The sequence below is a fragment of the Planococcus citri genome, chromosome 2 (assembly GCF_950023065.1).
Source record: "Planococcus citri chromosome 2, ihPlaCitr1.1, whole genome shotgun sequence".
NCBI lineage: Eukaryota > Metazoa > Arthropoda > Insecta > Hemiptera > Pseudococcidae > Planococcus > Planococcus citri.
The window spans coordinates 47,435,338-47,457,020 of NC_088678.1; the positions used below are offsets into that span (position 1 = coordinate 47,435,338).

General features: G+C 33.5%; 3 protein-coding genes across 7 annotated transcripts in view; all 3 read left to right on the forward strand.

Annotated features, from left to right (window-relative positions):
- Positions 1–11,650, forward strand: part of pip (pipe) — a 62,022-nt gene extending 50,372 nt beyond the window's left edge. For both annotated transcript variants that reach the window (XM_065350798.1, XM_065350797.1), the window contains exons 4-9: positions 5,632–5,826; positions 5,969–6,048; positions 9,138–9,294; positions 9,378–9,502; positions 9,588–9,742; positions 9,867–11,650. In XM_065350798.1, the coding sequence (XP_065206870.1) occupies positions 5,632–5,826; positions 5,969–6,048; positions 9,138–9,294; positions 9,378–9,502; positions 9,588–9,742; positions 9,867–10,030 (876 nt within the window). In that variant the 3' untranslated portion in view covers positions 10,031–11,650. The remainder of the gene's footprint in view (positions 1–5,631; positions 5,827–5,968; positions 6,049–9,137; positions 9,295–9,377; positions 9,503–9,587; positions 9,743–9,866) is intronic.
- A 349-nt stretch (positions 11,651–11,999) lies between these two features.
- LOC135836158 (UDP-glucosyltransferase 2-like) lies at positions 12,000–14,412 on the forward strand. Its single transcript, XM_065350799.1, has 4 exons — positions 12,000–13,030; positions 13,199–13,424; positions 13,535–13,754; positions 13,907–14,412. Exons 1-4 carry the CDS (start codon positions 12,200–12,202, stop codon positions 14,202–14,204), a joined length of 1,575 nt encoding a protein of 524 aa, XP_065206871.1. The 5' UTR covers positions 12,000–12,199; the 3' UTR covers positions 14,205–14,412.
- Positions 14,413–15,137: 725 nt separating this feature from the next.
- Positions 15,138–21,669, forward strand: LOC135836159 (zinc finger protein 271-like). Of its 4 annotated transcripts, none has more exons than XM_065350802.1 (4): positions 15,138–15,223; positions 15,762–15,945; positions 17,254–17,622; positions 18,982–21,669. In XM_065350802.1, the coding sequence occupies exons 2-4, from the start codon at positions 15,769–15,771 to the stop codon at positions 21,166–21,168; spliced, it is 2,733 nt and encodes a 910-aa protein (XP_065206874.1). In that variant the 5' UTR covers positions 15,138–15,223; positions 15,762–15,768; the 3' UTR covers positions 21,169–21,669. The 4 variants fall into 4 exon arrangements, with proteins under 4 accessions (XP_065206874.1, XP_065206872.1, XP_065206873.1 ...); XM_065350800.1 differs by having other exon boundaries at positions 15,168–15,453; XM_065350801.1 differs by having other exon boundaries at positions 15,168–15,421.
- The last annotated feature ends 14 nt before the right edge of the window (positions 21,670–21,683 follow it).

Genomic DNA, 21,683 nt, shown 5'->3' on the forward strand with positions numbered 1-21,683 from the left:
GGTCGCTTTTCTTAAATTTTAGCCTCATTATTCGAAATTTCTGATATTTTTGGTTATGAATAGAGTTCATATCGCACCTCGGGAGTAATAAGGTCACATCTCAAAAAAAATCGATTTTGATGTTTTTGCATTTTTGGGGTTTGCATGACCCCTTGCAACCAAAAATAACACTTTGAGTCGGGTATGCTGCTTAGATCATGTAAAAAATGCAAAGGGCCTAACTCAAAATTTCTACAACATTGCAAGTTGTTTGGAGTTATAAGGTCACATCTCAAAAAACTCCTCTTTCTTTGAGTAAAATTCGCACATACAAAGTGTCAGAAAACAGTTTTGATAGTTTTGAACGTTTTTAAGATGTAAAATAATCACAAGGAGTGTATTTTTGGTAGGTTTGTTCCAAAACAAAACATTTTTAAAATAGAACATTTTTCAGGAAAATTAATTTGCATACATATTGAAATTTTAGTTTTTTGAGAAAAACTCAAAAACTAAGCACTCTAGAAAAAAACTAACGACATTATGTCGATTGGAAATTTAATTTTCTACAATTTTGTTACAATGAAATTTTTTTTGGACGCTTTTTTCCGCCTCCAGATCACTTTTTATGAAAGGTTATAACTCAAAATGTTTTCCAAACATTGAAATATTTCCTCTTTAAGAGTTTATTTTTCAAAATATTCTTATGCTAAATGAAGGTAGGATACCCAATCTTCAAAATGACATGCTATTCATTCCTCACAATTGATTATAAGTTGATGAAAATAATGAATCAAGTTTTAAAAAAAAAGAAAATCACTCTCCTGTAAAATTTCACTTTTTTGAGATGTGACCTTATTACTCCCGAGGTGCGATATGTGTCAGTCCTCTCCGTGTGGATGTAAGGAGATGGTCTCAGCACCTCCGCAGGCTCCCCCTGACCGATACCCCTCGAAATTCTCACGAGCAAACGTGAACTTGACATCAATTCATAGTTTTACTCAGTATTTCTTCAAAAAAAAATGAATAAAAGTATAATTAATCACGTAATGCTGAAATACAGCGTAATTAGATTTATTTTTCCAGTACATATATTGAATATTCACGCATGAATCAAGGTAGTTAGATATTATGATAGATACCCATGGTGCATAGAACAGTATGTAACTACCTCAATTTTTTCTTTGATTGATCACAGGTAACAGCTATTCACATTATATTCGTCTCTGTTCCTCATTTTCTACTAGTTTACATCAAAAAACACGTAAGAAATGCAATAAATTGCTTCAAATCTAGTGTTCACACTCTGCTCGAATATTCCCCAAAATTATAATAGGTATGTAAAAAGGTTCAACTCGTTGTTTTGGCATTCGTAACATCACGAGAATGTTCCTCGTCATTAAGGAGAATCACCCTACACATCCTCCCGCGATTTAAAGCAAAAAAAGTAAGGTAGTTAGATATTGTGACGCGTACCAATGGTTAGCATCACAGTATCTAACTACCTGAGTATTTTCCTCAAAATTGAGGGAACCGCAAAAATTCTGTTCCCTCACCGCATTTCTGGCAATTTTACATTTTCAAAAAAAAAATTGCAAAAATTGCGGGTAGTCAGATTCTGTTATATTACCCCATTACCGTGTATGTAGGTAGACAGTACCTACGAGAGTATAATAAAATAAAATGCTCCCCTTGGTGAGATCAGACGGATTAGGTATGTTAGGTATGTATTAAAAATAATTCGTTCGTTCGTTCATCAGTTTGTATCTTTCAATTCTTTCAATTTTGGGAACACATTCGGAATTTTAAACAACCGAAAAGCGCAAGTGGGTAAAAATTATTGCTTCTACTGAAAAGCGCAACTGACCAAAAAAAAATCGAAAAAATAGGGGAAAAAGCGCAACTGGTATAGAGCCATTTGGATTTTGACCAAATTCGTCAATTTTTTCTACTTTTTAGGTTTTCATTTAAAAAAATTGAATCGCGCCATTTTGGAAACCACGGCCTTACGACCCACCCTCTTCCCTTCTGACGATCTGACGGACTATTCTCGCAATGAAGACGCTCAACAACACCATAACCTAAATGTGGACCACATTCGTCAATTTTTCAATGTTTTATAACTTTTTTTTGTACATGTTTGATTGCGTCATTTTGGCCCTGGGGACCCCTTGATCCTCCTTTCGGTCCACCAGACTGGGATTCATTACTCATTCATTAATTCATTCATTCATTCATTCATTCATTCTTACCAATATCAACGCGAAATAATATCAAATACCGAATACGTATTGCAATTTCATCAGAATTGAAAATTTTTGGTTTTTTTCTGCTCATAGACGCATTTTGCCAATTTGGAAAATAATCACAGTAACGCATCTATCGCTGTATTTTGTCCAAAAATAACTCCTCAAATCCAAATTTCACAATTTCTAGCCATTCTGGAGCCTCCAGCGCGATTTTTCAATTTCTCCAGAATTTTGAATTTGCTCCAGAAGGCGTGAATATGCAGTGGGGCAGCTAAAAATTGAGTTGTGTATTATACTCGACCTGTTTAACGAGTTTATCTACATTTGAGCCGATTTTGAGAGTGACACCTCAAGAGTGGTTTTTTGAGGTGTCACTCTCGCTCCAAAACGGCTGGAAATGGTAGAATTTGCGCTCCGGGGGTTAGTTCTTGAAGAAATACAACGATTCGCGCAAATTTCAAAAATTGCCTCACAAACGGTCATCTTTTGATTTTTTGGATTTTTTAATTTTGAAAAAAGCTGGTGAAAAAACCACTCTTGAGGTGTCACTCCCAAAATCGGCTCAAATGTTGATAAACTCGTTAAACAGGTCGAGTGTAATATACAACTCGATTTTTAGCTGCCCAACTGCATATTCACGCCTTCTGGAGTAAATTCAAAATTCTGGAGAAATTGAAAAATCGCGCTGGAGGCTCCAGAATGGCTGGAAATTGTGAAATTTGGATTTGGGTAAATAATATTATTTTGGGACTTATTTCGACCATTTTTATTGATCAAGTACGGACTTTTTTTTAAAAAAGCTTAAATCGTCAAAAACAGTCAGTTTTGTATATCAAAAATTCGCTAAAAATCGAAAAATGAACTTGGGCAGCTGAAAATTTGGTTTTGGGAGTTTTAGACTATTCTCTTTCCAAAAATCGTGGTCCCGTTCAAATCGGAGAATGACACCTTGAGAGGGTCCCTTGTTAGGTATGTCAAAATTCAGAAAACACCGAAAAAATTGATCAATTCCTGATATTTTGACTTACTTTGGCACTAAATTGTAAATATAGCACGTATTAAACTTGAAAAAATAGCGATTTGAAAAATTGATGCAAAAATGGAAATTTTGAAACAGTGCAAAGTTATTAAAATTTATAAAATTGAAAATGAAAATAATGTTGAAAAGTTTTAATTAAATACATTTGAGAGGCGTTTCGCGATATGGGTCCTTGTGGTGATTCGATGTTTTTTTTTTATTGGCGATTCCGACTTACTTTTTCACGAGAAATCGAATGGTGCAATCAGATTTCGCCTATCTCATCAACTTCTCGTTTAAAAATTACTTGCACATGAATACTCAAAAACTCACATTTTTGGGAAATCGAAAAACAAAGTTTTTGTTTGTTTTTGATTTTTAAAAAAAAAAAAAAAAAGGACGATAGTAAAATTATTTTATTGTTGTTACCTATGTAAAATTTCATGGCGAATCCGAATTTCTCGGTATTTTTTTGCGGGGTAGTCTGTAACGTTGTGTAAATTCGCCTTTTCACCACAAGGTCCCTTTTCTAAATCACGGATATCAGGCGATGATGAACGAATTTCGTCAAAATTTCCCATCCAACCTATGCGGAAGACAACACTGCACCCAAAAATCAAAAAAAAAAAAAAATCGAAGCAATTCGATGTTTTCTCTCTCCTGAAAAAATCGAAATATCACCACAAGGGCCCTTATCGCAAAACCCCTCTCATTTAAAATTATTGAAAATTGAGACCTAAAAATAAGTAAAATTAATATTTTAAAGATTTTCCAAAAACATTCATATTTTTAAAAAAGTGAAATTGAACAAAATTTAAAGCTGAAAATTAGAACAAAAGTTGACGGTTTAAAAATACGCTGACAATAAAAAATTTGAAGACAAATTCAAAAATTCATGAAGGGCGTTACAATTGAAAAACTTTTGGAACCCTTTAAAAACTTGATACCTAATTTTGAACTCCATTTTTGGAGAATGTAATTTAATTATAAAGAGTGTCCGGATTATGATCAGGTCTGTTCAGATCAAGTTAGATTCAATCACACCTGGCAGCTTTCCTATTGGATTTGATGTGGTCTGAACCGCACTAAACCGGATCAAAACTTTGATATGGTTTACTGTGTATTTTTTCTTAGTTTTGCCATTAGAATAGAAATGGTAATTAATAATTAATAAAATTTCAACGAATTTTTCACGAAATTTCTCATCGACTTTCATTATTGAGTTGAACGATCAAATTTTGGGGAAAGAAGAGTTGATAAGAAAGGAGAAAATTTTCCATCGATTACGTATGTACTTCTCTAATCGAATGAGGATTTTCAAACATTCGATCTCGTCAATGTTCATTTCTTCGAAACAAATACTTATCTACCCAGGGTATTGGGAAACTCAAATTTTTGATTGATTTTCTTTCTGCTATTTGTGTACCTGGGCACGTTGCAAGTCGTACGACAGTTATCTACCCCACTTGACCAATCTTGAAAAACACTTCGTGGCCAATTTTTACCGGTTTTCAACGAAATAGTTCATGAAATGTACACGTAGGTGTAGATTATAGTTGAGGTACCAAAAACTATAGTTGTAAATTTCACTACGTTATGTTATAGCATTCTAAAAATTTCTGAACATTACCTCGTGGAAAGAACTAACCAAATACCAATATTGATAACCATAAAAAGTAATTACCTACGAGCTTTTCACCATTCTGCCACTTATTTGACCTGTAAAAGTTTCTTGTGGCATAGTTTCTTGCAATGATAAGGTTATCAGTTAACATACTACACATATACTTAATATAAGTACATACAAGGTTATAGGGCTGGAGATGGGACAACTCTGATTTGATAAAACGAAAAAAAAAAAACAATATTTTTTTCAAAAAAGTAGGTATTCGATGAAGTAGCAGAAAAATGAATGCTTTGAAATATCGACAGTTATAGGTCGTGGATCCCTACACTTGAACGATGTTTATAAAATAAATACAGAGTCATTGACTTTGACGCGCAGAAGATTGGCTGGCGCTTTCTTCCAACGAGTTGACGTTTATATCAAAAGAAAAAAAGATTAACAAAAAAATTAATGAAAAACAAAAAATACGCATCACCCATATTATTAGCACACCTACTTACTATGTGTGTGCATACGGAGGAAGCTACAGCATATTCTAATGAATTTATAATCATACGGTTGACGAGTTATTATTCCTCGATTTCTATATCACCACTAGAATAGGTATAGGCAAAGGCATACTGCTAACTTGACATTGACTAGCATTATTGGAGCGATTTAATTTACGTACGTTATGTACGCACGTGGAGTGCGTATTATAATACATAGGAATAGGTGTACCTATGGCGAACAATACTCTTAATACATCGAGTTTTTTCTAGATGGTCAGCGATGCGTATTCGTTGAACAATACGAGAAAATCTTTAAAAGACATGATGTTCTTTAATCGCGTTCCAAAAGTGGGAAGTCAAACTTTCATGGAATTATTACGACGGTTATCTATGGTTCATAAGTTCGAGTTTTACAGAGATAAAATGCAACGTTTAGAAACGATACGGTTGCCACCTCCAGAACAGGTACATAAGTCTATAAAAATAACTCACGCAGAAAAACCTAACAAATAATATAACCATTTTACAGTAATTTTTTGACTGTAAAACGAAACGTTGATCGGTACTAATGGTACTTATTATTCTTTTCGCATTTTTATTGTTATAGCTCGGATTAGCGAGTATGATTGACAATTACCAAGCGCCGGGTGTTTTTATTAAACACGTTTGCCATATTAATTTCTCCAGGTAATTAAGCGTATTTTTTGGTAGGTATTGCGAATGGGCTAATTAAGTAATTACATACCTACATATAAATAGCTATATACTTACTCGCACTTTCGATTAATTTTCATTTGAGGAGTTTTAAAAAATACCTCGCTCGATAAGTTTATTGTGAGTGTTGTTTATGTAACATGAGACCAAAGACAAAAAGCTGTCGCAGTATTCGTCGATATAATTTACATAACCGCCGACGTATATTTCGACCGGTGTGAATTTTTCACGTGAAGTCGTGAAGCCCTAATTTTTTTTCGCAGGTGACAGCGTGCGAACGTGTTATATTTTATTCTAATTCAATTAGCTGATTGATTAACGAAAAATTATATAATGCGAAGGCAACGTTAAGAAATACGAATCGTGATTCAGGTGAAATTAAAAGTACCTACAAGGTCTTTTGCGAATCATTTTTGCATTTTTTTCTCTCTCTGAATGTATCTGGATAGGATGTTTCAACATTTTAGTAGCTATGTATTTTTTGAAGCAAGATTCTGCAATTTTTTGGTCAAGAGGGAGCTTGAGTTTTCATTCAAGTTCAGATATTTGTGTAACGACGATAAAAAAGATTGTTAAATTTGTTATTATAGGTACGAGTATGGTTGTTCTTAAATGTTTATAAATAATTTAAGACGGAACTGTAGCATTTTTCTAAATTTTGAGTTCGATTCCTCGGTCTTTCCAGCCTTTTATTTTGAAAAAAATAGGTACAAAGCGTTACTGAGGTGCCCTTTTCAAAAAGTCGATAGATATTTGGATTTAAACTCATTATTCAGCGAACTCGAATTTAAAATTTAGTCTAAATGTAGGGATATTGTGTCCCCGAGACGAATTTACTTATAGATCTACTAGATATTTTGAAAACTATATTGTTACACGTTGAATTGAGTTGGTAAAAACACCATTTGTTTAAGTATAGGTAGAGATACAGTAACACCAGAGAATTGAAAGAAAAAACCTACCTTCCGAAAAACTTGAACTATATTTTATAGAAAGTATTTTTCAATTTTTTGACTTTTTTGATTGTTGAAAATCATAAAAAATGGAAAAATTACAAAACGGTGGTGTTGGCAGAAAAAAAAATTCGACCAGAAAAAATCTCCAGTCAAGGATGAATATTTCTTGAGCGCTGAAAATTGGTATCTATAGGTAACTATCAAAAAACAGGAATGAAAATCAAAAATGGAAAATATTCAAATCTGATGAAATTTTTCCAGTAGACAAAAAAAAAATACTTCTTGTATTTTAATATTTTTTAACCACCAGAAAAATAAAAAAATGCCAACAATTTTTTTTAGGAGCAAATCAATGAAAAATTCCAAAGAAATGAAATAAGTAATTTTCGCGAAAATTGATATTTGGAAGAAAACGAATAATCTTGACAGAAGTTTATTAATTATTAAGAAGTTGAAGAAATTCCAAAAAATTGAACAAATTCAGGGCTCGTGTTCGGTTACCTACTTGACGTCTAAATTTTTTCTCATTTTTTTCAAGAACTACCAAAGCAATAAAAGTCTTTTTGTTTACCAGAAATTGCTAAAACTATCGCATGTTTATCAATAGTTTCAAAAAAAATTCTTGTTTCATGCTAAAATTGTCAAAGTCTTGCTTTTTATAGAAGATTGCCAAAAGTTCTTGCTTTTTCAAAAATTGATTAGAATTTTTGCTTTTTAGCAAAATGGTTAATTTTTTGTACAATATTCCAAAAAAGTCTCATTTTCTTCACAAATTGTCTAAAAGTGTTGTTTCTTGACAAAAATTGCGAAAAATATTGTTTTTGAGCTAAAAAGTTCTGCTTTTTGATAAAATTATCACAGTATTGTTCATTTATGATAAAAATTCTCACTATTTAACAAAATTGGTAAAAAGTCTCTTTTTTGTTCAAGAATTACTCAGGAGTAACTCCTTTTTTCTCCAAAATTGTGATTTTTCGGCAAGAATTTCTAAAAATTTCTACTTCATGATAAAATTGTCGAACAAAAATTTCAAAACGTGTCATTTGTTGCCAATAATTGCCAAAAAATCCGTCTTTCTGCTGAAATTTCCAGTCTTGCTTTTTGCCAAAAATTGACAAAACTGCTCGCTTTTCTGCAAATTTGGTGAAAATAAGTTACCTACACTTTTTCCATATAAATTCCAAAAATTTGCATTATTTAATGTTCTGTTTTTTTCGGTCATTTTTTTCTGCGTTAAAATATTTTTATCACATTTTATAATTTTTTGGCTACTTTTTAGTTACTTTTTCGAGCTTGTTTAGTAGCTGGAAGTTACTTTTTTCGGAAAATTGATAGCATTTTAATGTTTGAATGTCAAAAAATTAAAAAAATGTTCCAAACAATTTGAGGAAAAGTTGACTAAAAATGAAAAATTTGAACTATTTGCAGTAAAATAAAATTGAAAAAAGAATCATAACGTAAACTGTATTAAGTAATGTTTTCAAGCGTTCAGAATTGGGGGGGGGGAATACTAAAACACTTGGTAAAATGTTGAGAAGAAACAAAAAATTGAGGACAATTGAAAGTAAAATATTTATTGAGAATTTTAAGAAAATCTGTAAAATAGAAATTGAAAAGAAATATTGTAGATGAAACTTCATAAACTGTTGGTTCAAAAATGGAAAAGTAAAATTGAAAAAATTTCACAAAAAACACAATAAAATAATATCTGTGAATCACTGCTTTAAAATTTGACACTCCTTCCCCCTCCCCCACAGTTTTTCGATTGTCGTTGATATTTTCTGCAGAATCTGGAAAATAGGAAAAATTGGTCCGGAAAACCGGGGAAAATCATTTCTTCAAAAGAGTGGGCAGCTCAGCAGCCGGATACCCTCTAAAAAACAAAAAAAAAGTTTTTCATAATTTCTTGATATCCGTTGTTTTATATTTTGAATTCAAATCTGAGAAACACTTTCGTTTCGCTTCTCCTTCTCCTCGTCTACTCTTGTACCTAATTAAAAAATAATTTTATTATGGGTGCTTTTCAATTTTTTAAAACATAAGTACGAGTATCTCTTTATAATTGAACAAATTGCTCGTCGATATTAATCCGAATTAATTTTACAGTTTCGATTTACCCGATCCGATTTACATAAATGTTGTTCGAGATCCGGTCGAAAGAGTAATTTCATGGTATTACTACGTAAGGGCTCCTTGGTATTACGTAGAAAGAAAGCAAGCGTTCCCCGATTTACCGCTACCAGATCCGATGTGGTTGAAAAAAGTAATTCGTCTGCTCACCAGGGTTTTTTTTCTTACACTCTGAATGAAGAGGAAATGAATTAACGTTATAATTTCAATTCTCAGGATTACGAAACATGTGTAACTAGTCATGATAAAGAATGCCAATATAATCAAGGCGTCACTAAAGAGGGTATCGGCGATCACAGAAGACAGTCGATGTTCTTCTGCGGCCATTCGGAAGACTGCACGTAAGATTAATTTTCTGCCGTTTAATCTGCCGCCTATGTTATGGAGGTTATGGAGCCTAATTTAATTATTTCTTTCGTGCGCTAGGCCTTTCAACTCAGCCGAGGCTGTGGAAAAAGCGAAAAGAGTGGTGGACGAACAATACGCCGTCGTCGGAGTATTAGAAGATATGAATATCACGTTAACGGTGCTAGAGCACTATATTCCTAGGTTTTTCAAAGGTGCTGCCGATATTTATTATAGTGAGTATTTGTTCGATCAGTTCAACATAAACAAGTATACATACATAGACGATTTCAATTGCTGCATTATGAATATCCATGATGATTTATAACATGATTTTTTTTTTTCAATTTCTTTGCCTAGGTCATATGGAAGAGTTCCGTAGAATAAATAAAAATATCTATAAGCCTCCAGTAGGCGAAGAAATTAAAGATATAGTTAGAAAGAATTTTACTAGAGAAATCGAATTTTATCAGTTTTGTCGCCAGAGGCTACATAAGCAATTTTTAGCATTGAAATTACCATAATAGTCAGCGGAGAAATTAATTTTTTTTTTTACCAATTACGTATTTATGACTTTTTAAAAAAAGTAAAATGAATTGTTAATGTCTTTTTTTACGTTTTATTGTAATTTATGTTAAATTTTTTCCAAACGTTTTGTACAAATTGTAAATTTTGTTAATTATCTTGTATGAATTGATTATCGTGCATTGTGTTATGTAAGATTCATACAAAATCACTATCTAAGAAGCTGTGAACGTTACCTTGTGCAGAGTTGACATAATTATCTGTTACGTATTTTGTAAAGCTTCCGTTTTTTTTCCTTTTTTTTTTCATGCGTTGTATAATTTAAATTGACAACAGTTATTTTATTAGGATCGATTAATTTTATTGTCTAAAAAATTTAGGGATGATTGTTTTTTGCGCTTTGTTAACTTTTTTTAGAGTAGGGAAAATTTAAAATTTTTATATTTAACGTGATTCAGGTGAATTTACTTCCTTCTCTCGTCAGTATTTATCTAGCTCGATCATTCTGGGAAAATTGCAACCGTTTTAATGCCCCAGTCCCTTTCCATGTTCATCATCCTGGGAAAATTTTGATTTTGCAGAAATATTTATTGATGCAAATTCTAAGTGATATTGAGCTTTGAATTGTGATTTTTGGATTTAGGCTTCAAAAAGCCCCAAAGAGGTGTTTCTGAGTAAAGTACTTCTATTGCGACAGTTTTTCCTATTTTTTTGTGTGCACTGAAAATTTTTTAAAATTATCAACCTTTCAGTTGATTGGGCAGGATAAATACTGAAATACTGCATTAGTGTAAGAAATGGTCGAGTTGACTCTGATACACTGAAGATCAAGTGGTCGCCTCTTTACGACCAACTTCGAAAAAAAATGAGATCAATCATCCCTAAGTATTTAATATTTAAAACATTGCGTAATTATTTTTATTAAAATTTGTATCGAATCATTTCGGTAACTTGAGTTTTTTTTGTTTTTTTTGTACGAATATTGAAATGAAAATTAGCGATCAGTGTGCCAAATTCAATGTTTTTTTTTTCGCAGACATTCGTTATTATTTAATGTTGATCTCATTTGAAAGCATTCGTAGTATCACTGCATATTGTAAAAATTATTGAAATTTTTTGTGTATTGTAATTATTCTATTTAATAATTATTTTTCAATTTCCAACTTCGAGAAATGTATAAATCTTGTATTTTTTTTCTTTTTTTTTTTACTTTTCATATTTAAAACACATTTACATTTCATTGTATGTAAATTATACTGCATTTCTATTTTTTATTTATTTAATTTTTATATTAGTATGTTCCTTTTATAATTAATGATTTTGACACGCGTGAAGTGATCATAATGTTGTGTTACGTTACGTGAACAAAATGAACTCGTCTTTTTGTTATTCATTCAATTCGCCACTCGCCGGTGATTGATCGAACGATGTTCGTTTTGTTTCGAGTTTTATTTCTAGTGTATTTCATTTAAATACCCACCAAAGCTGAAGAATTGTAAAAAAAATATGATAAGTATTTATAAAACATGCTGTATAAGTAAATATGTAAGCCAATTTCGAGTACTGTGTTACGTATTTGTTGAAATGAATAATAAATTTTGTTTTTTAGTTGCATTTTATACCAGTTTTTTTCTATAGTAGGTAAAGATATCCATTTTGGTCTAAACGTGGAAGCCGAAGACTATTTGCATTTCGAAAAAAATATTTATGACGGGCGTCAGTAAACTATGATAATGCTGAGATTATTCTTCAATGTTCAATGATAGTTGATTAAAGAGCAAATAGTCATATTTTATCGTGACACAGCTGTAGGTCTAGGTATTCTACTTACATACCCACTACTTTTTGATGATGTACATTGTACGTAGTTCTTACTTGGATGCTGATAAGTGATAAATCGTTGTGCGTAGAAACTAGATTTTTAATGTCAAATTTTTTTAGCACAAATAATGAGTTAGGTAAGCTAAATCATTTTAAGAATCTTTTTTATTTAGTACGCAATGGTAATGATGTGTTGATTAGAAAATATGTGCCACTTGACTTTTGGCTAATAAAATAGGTACCTATATATTTTTCAGAATCTTGAAAATGATGGATGCTGATGCTAAATAAGAAATAAAAATTTAGCTAGTAGGTACCTCAATCAAAAAAAAAAAAAAAAAAAAAAAATGATGAGCAATATTTATTTTAGAATATTGACGATAAGTTTCATTTTTTCAAACTTGACAACTATAGAATCAGCTAAAATCCTGGGAATTTTTATAATATTCAGCAAAAGTCACCACTCAGTAAGTCAACCAATTGTTAAAGGTTTAGCTGCCAGGGGACACGAGGTGACCGTTGTGAGTCATTTCAAATCCAGTCATACTGTTCCAAATTACACTGAGATTTTACTCCCCGAAGCTAACAATTTTATTGACACTATTGATATAAAATCTACACAAAATTATTCTGATTATTATCAATATAAAAAATTTCTTCGTGAACTTGAGAATTCCCATTGTGATCACGTTTTGAGTTTGGAATTCATTAAAGAATTGATATTTTCTAAGGAGAAAACAATTGATTTAATTATAGGTGAAATTTATTTTACGCAATGTTACCATTTATTAGCGTACACATTAAACGTACCATTGATACTTTTTCTTTCGCCGAGTCTAGGCGAAGGAGTACATTACTTTGTTGGCAATCCATGTAATCCATCCTTTATACCTGTGAAAAATACTCTATATACTACACGAATGAGTTTTTTCGAACGGCTAGACAATGCTTTTCAGTATAGTCGGAATTATTGGTTCCAAAGCTTTGTAATTAACGCAGATACTGAGAGATATGCTCGCGAAGTGTTCAAAATGGAGCCCCCTTCTAGCGAAGAACTGAACAAGAAGGCTGCTTTAGGTTTTTACAACAGTCATTTCAGTTTTATTGGCAGACCAATGTCTCCTAATGCGATAGAAATTGGCGGTATTCACATCAAAGAACGGAAAAAGTTATCAAAGGTAAGATACGTATAAGTAGGTATATTTTCTAGTATTTTCTTTAAATCTCGAAGTATATAGGTGAAATTAGTTACACTCGTGTAGATTAAATTGCATACCTACATAAAAGTAGGAGTATTGAAATTGTGTAAATATCGACGATTTACGAGTTTTGCTTTCGAATTGTAGGATTTGGAAGATTTCATCGAAGGATTTGCTCCTGGCGTTATTTTTTTTTCTTTCGGTACCACGATCAAAGCTAGTAGTATATCTTCTGAAAAGTTGAAGATTATTATTGATACTTTTGCTTCTATACCTCAAAGAGTATTATGGAGAGTAAATGAATTGAACATATCTGAATCCATACCTCCTAACGTCAAATTAGGCAAATGGTTTCCACAAAGAGATATCTTAGGTATACAGAAATTCAAATTATACCTAAGCTTATGATTTACATTAAATGAAAGTAGGTACAATTATTTTGCTCCTTATTTTTAAAACAATCAAAAACTTTGGGCATTTTAGAGCATAAAAACGTAATCGGGTTTATAAGTCATTGCGGCCTATTGGGTACATTGGAGGCTGTTCACACATCAACTCCAGTCATTGGTATGCCTTTTTCGTTCGACCAATTTCAAAACGCCAACATATTAGCTGAAAAGGGAGCTGGTATCCACGTTGATTACTTCACAATGACTAAATATATTTTTGCTCGTGCAATTGAGGAAATTATAACCAACCCCAAGTGAGTTGATTTTAATCTCAGAGCTGGATTTAGGATTTACCAACTCTAGGTGATCGAAAAGTCGAGTATTCCCGAAATCCAGCTCTCATGTCCTGATTGGATGAGCTTCAGTTCACCTATTCGTCATAATATCCTTTGGAATATTTTTTTAGATATCGCGAAAACATGCAAAAATTATCAATGGTATTCAAAGACAGACCAAGATCACCTTTGGACGAGTCTCTATATTGGTCAGAATATGTTATAAAACACCAAGGAGCTCCTCATTTGAGGACCACAGCAGCAGATATGCCTTTGTATCAATATTTATTACTGGATGTACTCGCAGTAATATTGGGCACTGCGATAGGTATTTTATGTATTTGTAAACTATTGCTGAGAATTGGGGTACGATTTTCAAATTATATTACCTATACCTACCTAGGGAAAACGAAAAAGACAATTCGATAATTTCTTGAGAGATTTAATTTTGAGAATTGTGCGTGTAGTGAGTAGTGACTTGTGAGTGCGAATGAAGAATTGAACATTGAAGACAAGGGCTTCTGCCAGATGATTCACAATTCACAAATGAAACAATACTCTGAGTAAGAGGCTAGAGGGTGCTTTTCTTCAAAATTTTAGAATATTTTCGTACGTCTGATTCTGATGGCATGCTAAGTATAAGGATTTTTTTCAATATAATAATTTTTAAAATACCTGTTACTGATTATTTAATATTTTTATTTAGCAAGTTTGGAGAACAAATTAATTTAAACTTTTCAAGCACAATTTTATTTCACCATATTGTCTCAATCCTCATTTTCATGTCTTTAAAAAACGAAAAAGATACTTCGGAGTCGAATGTCGAAGTCGAGTCAGCTAGGACTAGAAAGAACAAACTAGACTACGTCCTTCCTTAAGTTGAGGACCTCATTGCAAAAGTAGCCCTTGTCACATGAACCTATGCAATCTCCAAAGCTCTCCCTTGAGCGTACCCAGTATCATGAATGTAAACTCTATAAAGCAATTCCTCTCAGGGCTACTCAGGGTAGACTAACTTGACGGTCATTTCATCATTACAACATGATCTCCGCAGTTGGCAATAGGTGCAATCGAGTAAAACGTGTCTAAAAGTTCATGTGACAAGGGCTACTTTTGCAATGAGCTCCTCAGTTGCAAAAACTCGTGTCTCCAACTCTCATTTATTCGAGGGAATTTGTTCCACTTTAGTTCCACTATGAATAATTTTCATCATTTATTTTCAAGTTTTAATATTAATTTTATTTCAAAATTTAATTTTCTTTTCAGGAAAAAAAATGAATTTTTTTTGTTTCAACCAGTCCTACCTTGTAGTCCTACCAAAGTGATTCACGTCACGTGTGACATAGTAACGTGACGTGTCGTTCGTACGCGTGGTTGGCTTGGCTGACCTTCAACGTATAACGTTATTCATTCAAAAACGCCATTGAAGTATACGTATTCCTTCGCATGTGAGTTTATTTAATCGAAATTTTAATTATTTCCACTCATATTGTCTTAAAATTTTAAAAAATGTCGTCAGTTATTTAATTTCAACGCATTTCGCGTGTGTTTTCAAGAACGGTACACTTGGTGAAAAAAATTCGCGCTTTTAAAATTTCTTCATTTGTACTTCGATTCCTGAAATAACAGCCAAAAGCCTATTTACGGTATGAAATATTTCTTGGCTTTTTAAGCTTTGGTAAGTTAAATTTTCCGGAATGAAAATCCAATTTTTAAAATATTTTTTTCAAAAAAAAGAATATGAAATAGGTTTTGAAGTGGCGGCAAATAAGAAATATCCGCCGGATTACAATTTGCCAATTTCTCATCGAGCTTCGTGTATTTAATTTAGTAATGCTGATATAACATCAGTAAATATTCAATTCTCTATATAAAATGATAATGTTTACGATTTCAAACGATTTATTCGTTTGTTTTACTACGAAGGAGTTATTATGGTATTCATTTTGCTGTAACGGATGATATTGATTCAATCTTATGGCTTAGATTCACAATGGAATGTGCCGAATCTGTATTCATCGAAGAAGGCGCATGTGAAACCGTTGTCGCCGATGATGTAGTGGTTGATGAGATTATACAAGCTGAAGAAGTGATCCAAGGTGAAGAGGTAATTCAAACCGATGAGGTGATTCAAGCTGATGACTGTGGTCAAGATGAATCTCTGCAAGCTGTACGTATAATACTTCAAATGAAATTCGTCTTGTACTATATGCTGGACCGCCATTGTCTTCCTTCCCAGAACGAACACAAACGAAACGCCGTAAGTACGCATACAATTTTTCGTGTAATAAACGCAATTTTTTCGAATATTCGCGAGTTCGGGTGAACTTCTATGTGGTCTCAAATTATAGACAATAAAATTCCCTATCGATGGATGTTAAATTTTTTTCATTTCGAGTAAAAATAACGATTTTATGAATACTTCTATTCTACGGATTTTTGCATACTACGTACGTCATCTTTAAACTAAAAATTCTCAAAATTTTCAGTGGACACATGCATGTTTCAAAGTACCAAAATGTTCGGAAATTCATCCTCTTTAAAATGAGCGATTAGCGAAAGCTCTAGATGCAACCGTTCAAAACTTCTGGACGTTTAAAGTTGCGAAAACAAGCTGCGCGCGGTAAGTATTGAACTTTGAACTAATATTACTCAAAACTTTCATCGAATACATAGGTATTTTAATACATCAAAATGTTCGTGAGTTTATCCTCTTTAAAATGGTTGCTTACCGAAAGCTCTACCTTCAACCGTTCAAAAGTTTTTGAAGATCAAAGTTGCGGAAAGTGTTCAAGTCGTGTTATCACTGTTATCAGTCAGTTATTTCTGATAAGTAACCACTTTTCGCATCTTCAATCTTCTAAAACTTTTGAACGGTTGGAGGTAGAGCTTTCGGTAAGCAACCATTTTAAAGAGGATAAACTCACGAACATTTTGATGTATTAAAATACCTATGTATTCGATGAAAGTTTTGAGTAATATTAGTTCAAAGTTCAATACTTACCGCGCGCAGCTTGTTTTCGCAACTTTAAACGTCCAGAAGTTTTGAACGGTTGCATCTAGAGCTTTCGCTAATCGCTCATTTTAAAGAGGATGAATTTCCGAACATTTTGGTACTTTGAAACATGCATGTGTCCACTGAAAATTTTGAGAATTTTTAGTTTAAAGATGACGTACGTAGTATGCAAAAATCCGTAGAATATAAGTATTCATAAAATCGTTATTTTTACTCGAAATGAAAAAAATTTAACATCAATCGATAGGGAATTTCATTGTCTTTAATTTGAGACCACATAGAAGTTCACCCGAACTCGCGAACATTCGAAAAAATTGCGTTTATTACACGAAAAATTGTATGCGTACTTACGGCGTTTTGTTTGTGTTCGTTCTGCGAAGGAAGACAATGGCGGTCCAGCATACCCCCTGTTATAGTTCCCTAGTACTATCAAATTTGACGTTAATTTGGCGTATTTTTCAGCAGGAAAACAATGAGAACGCTCAGTGGTACCTATATTTACTGCAAGCTGACCAAGCACTGGATCAATTACGTGGTACCAAAGTTGAGATCGAACTACCCGAAGAAAAAGTTGAACAAATCGACGCAGGTTACGAGTGTGAGATCGAGGATATGGGTCAGCTACAAGAAGAAGACGTTAATGTAGAGACCGAAGAACATTACGACTATAATATCGATGCCATTCGTCAAATACAAGAGGCTAAAGTTGAAATTCAACAAGACGGATTTAATTACACGATCGACGAAGAGAATGGATTCAAACATGAGCCTCCAGAGAACATAGAGTTAGATAATATTGATCCCAATCTGTATGCTGAGTTCGCTTCCGAGGTAATTTAAAATCGCTTTTCGTGTTTCTTTTGTTTTATGTTTCATGGAAGTATACGCATACGCCATTTTGGTTCGACACAACGGATGTAAACATTATCAAAACGTAAATATACATACAATCTTACGTGTAAGAAATGCAATTTTTTCGATTGTTCGCGGGTTCGGATGAATTTTTAAGTAGTTTCAAGCTAAAGACAATGAAATTTCCTATCGATTGATGTTAAATTTTTATCATTTCGCGAAAAATTGACGATTTTATGAATACTTCTACTATCTGATTTTTTCATATTATATGTGTCAACTTTGAACTAAAAATACTTGAAATCTTCAGCGAACACGCACGTATTTTAATATAGCAAAATGTTCGAAATTTCATCTTCTTTAAAATGGGTGTTTATCGAAAGCTCTACGTGCAACCGTTTAAAAGTTGTGTACGTTTGAAGTTGCGAAAACAATGCAAAAACCAACCGCGGATGGTAAGTATTGAACTTTGAACTAGAATTGCTCAAAATTTTCAACGAACACATAGGTATATTGATACAGCGAAACGTTCGTTATTTTATCCGTTTTAAAATGGGTCTTTACCGAAAGCTCTACCTTCATCCGTTCAAAAATTCTTGAAGATCAAAGTTGCGGAAAATGTTCAAATTGTGTTATCACTGTTATCAAGTCACTTAGTGTTGATTGTAGAACATTTTCCGCAACTTTGATCTTCAAGAATTTTTGAACGGATGAAGGTAGAGCTTTCGGTAAAGACCCATTTTAAAACGGATAAAATAACGAACGTTTCGCGGTATCAATATACCTATGTGTTCGTTGAAAATTTTGAGTAATTCTAGTTCAAAGTTCAATACTTACCATCCGCGGTTGGTTTTTGCCTTGTTTTTGCAACTTCAAACTTCTACAACTTTTGAACGGTTGCATGTAGAGCTTTCGATAAACACTCATTTTAAAGACGATGAAATTACGAACATTTTGCTACATATTATATTAAAATACGTGTGTGTTCGCTGAAGATTTCGAGTATTTTTAGTTTAAAGTTGACACATATAGCATGAAAAAATTGGGTAATATAAGTATTCATAAAATCGTCAATTTTTCGCGAAATAATAAAAATTTAACATCAATCGATAGGAAATTTCATTGTCTTTAGCTTGAAACTACTTAAAAATTCATCCGAACCCGCGAACAATCGAAAAAATTGCATTTCTTACACGTAAGATTGTATGTATATTTACGTTTTGATAATGTTTACATTCGTTGTGTCGAACCAAAATGGCGTATGCGTATACTTCCCTTATCTAGAACTTAACGTTTCATTGAATATTAATCGGTTGAATTTGCATATTATGTTATTAGGTGGTAATTGGAGAAGAAGTAGTGATAGGCGACGAAGTTGTGATCGAGACCGAAGGCGATATTACCTTCAATTACCGCCAAGGAGAAAATTCAGATATTCCGTTAAATTGTCGACACTGCAACAAAACGTTCCACAAACGTAGTAAACTAGAGCAACACGAACGTATGCATACCGGTGAACGACGATTCAAGTGTCCTCATTGTGAAAAAGGATTCAACCAGAGAGTCAATTTAGATAACCACATCCGCGTACATACCGGCGAAAAACCATTCACTTGCGAATTCTGTTCGAAAAGTTTCAGTCAGCAAGGCAACCTGAAAACGCATATGCAGAAGCATTTATATATCGAGTACTTCATTTGCCCGCATTGCAAGGATAATTTCCGCTCTAAATCTGAGCTCAACGAGCACATTAAAACTCACAAAGATACCCTCATACTGGAATGTCCGTTCTGCCAATCGGTTTTCAATACCGAAGACGAAGTCAACGAACACATGCAAATACACTCCGGTGATCATTTGTTTTTGTGCTTAATTTGCAAAGACAATTTTGGTTCGCAAGAAGAGTTGAATGATCACGTCAAAATGCATACTCAAAATTACGAATGTATATATTGTAAACAAATGTTCGAACAAGAAGACGACCTCATCGATCATTTTGACCGACTGCACCGTCACGGAGACTTATACGAATGTACCGACTGTAAGCAGTATTTCGAAACTGCTGCCGAACTGAATTATCACAGCGATACCCACAAAGGTGAAAACCCCTTCAAATGTACAATCTGTGGTGAGCGATTTTACACCGAGGGTTTGCTCGCAAAACACGTTAAACTTCACGAAGGCCACAAATCGTTCGTTTGCTCGTATTGTAATCGCAGTTTCAGCCAGAAAGGTAATTTGAACACTCACATCAGACGGCATACCGGTGAAAGACCATTCAAGTGTACCGGTTGTAACAAGATGTTCAGCGATTACTCTACGTACACGAGACACGTACGAGTGCACACCAAAGAGAAACCGTACACTTGCGAATACTGCTTGAGACCGTTTTCGCAATTGTCCAATTTAAAATGTCATATTCAAAGACGTCACGATCACGTCGAGAGTAAATTCGAATGCGAATACTGCGTGAAACAATTTGAAAACAAAGAAGACCTATTAGCACATTTGAAAACTCACACCGGCGATAAACCTTACGTTTGTCAAGTCTGCTTGAAGAGCTTCAGTCAATGGGCGAACTTGAAATGTCACATTTTGAGCGGTCATCACGCCAAACAAGGATTATTGATATGCGAATACTGCGAAGCTTACTACGACTCGCAAGAAAGTCTCGAAGAGCATCTGAAAACCCACTCCGGTAAAAATCCCTACATTTGTAACGTCTGCCAGAAAACCTACAGTTCATCGGCCAATCTCAAGAAACACGTCAAGATACACACCAGCGTGAAAAACTTCCCTTGTGACATCTGTAACAAAGCTTTCTATACGCATTCTCTACTCAAGAACCATCTTATGACCCACCAAGGCGAGAAACCATTCAGTTGCCAGTACTGCGATAAGAGCTTTATTAATAAATATCGTCTGAAAAGCCACACATACATTCACACTGGCGAAAAACCCTACGAATGCGAGTACTGTCAACGCCACTTCCGAAACCAATCCGTTCTCAGACGTCATATTAGAGTGCACACCGGCGAACATCCATATTCTTGTCCGTACTGTAAAAAAACATTCAAAACGCACTCGGAAAACAAACTTCACATAAGAATTCATACCGGAGAAAAGCCCTACACTTGCACGTTCTGTAATAAAACCTTCCGCACGCATTCGGCCATTAAAATACATCAAAAGACTCACTCCGTTGATAACAGATTCTTAGGTTTTTTGAAATGCAGCTGGTGTAGTTCCAAGTTCCGTAATATGGAAGATTTACGCATGCACGTTAATAAGCTACACGATGAGAATTGGGAACCTGAGAATATGGCTTTGAATGCGATCGATGAGGAAGTTATGGAAGTGACAGTTCAGAACGAAGAAGACTTTGATGAGGACGAGGATGGTGAAGAAGAAGAAGAAGAGGAAGATGAAGAAGTGGAAGAATTCGAACTTGTCGGACTAGATGACGTTATTAAAACCGAACCTTTGGATAACGATATGATAGAAGAAATTGACTTTTTTGTGTGAATTACGAGCAATTTCCACATTCGAAAACTGTCTCTTTACTAATGAATCGTTGTAAACGATTTATGCCAAAAATATTAGGAGTCTGGTAACTCTGATAGAAAATTGCGTTTATATTTTAATTGGTATATTTGTACCAAAATTACGGATGTTTTGTTCGCTTTGAAAAGCGTATTTAGATTATCGGGTTAGGTTATTGATGTGATAAAGCATAATCTGTTTTATGTTGTATGTATTGTAATTGTTTTATTGTTTCTTCCGGGTCTTTTTATCTGTGTGGTGTGTAATACTTGTCCCTTGTGACGTATTGAATTTATTCACTTGTATTTCTAATAATTTTACTGATTTTAGATCATAATTCGACCACTTTCAAAGGTTTCCGAGTGGAAAATAATGTTGAACATTATTCTTTTATAATCGTGTATTTTTCGACGAATTTGTTTTTGTAAATTTCGAACATAACATATGCCATATTTTTAAATATAAAATCAGTTGGTTCCTTGACTTTTTCTTTTTCC

Bases quoted from the DNA above. Each gene is read 5' to 3' on its own strand.
- LOC135836158 (XM_065350799.1), top strand. From the start codon at position 12,200: ATGATGAGCAATATTTATTTTAGAATATTGACGATAAGTTTCATTTTT. The intron at 13,031-13,198 runs GTAAGATACGTA...TTCGAATTGTAG, and splicing joins AACGGAAAAAGTTATCAAAG to GATTTGGAAGATTTCATCGA. The intron at 13,755-13,906 runs GTGAGTTGATTT...ATATTTTTTTAG, and splicing joins GAAATTATAACCAACCCCAA to ATATCGCGAAAACATGCAAA.
- LOC135836159 (XM_065350802.1), top strand. From the start codon at position 15,769: ATGGAATGTGCCGAATCTGTATTCATCGAAGAAGGCGCATGTGAAACC. The intron at 15,946-17,253 runs GTACGTATAATA...CGTATTTTTCAG, and splicing joins AAGATGAATCTCTGCAAGCT to CAGGAAAACAATGAGAACGC. The intron at 17,623-18,981 runs GTAATTTAAAAT...TTATGTTATTAG, and splicing joins ATGCTGAGTTCGCTTCCGAG to GTGGTAATTGGAGAAGAAGT.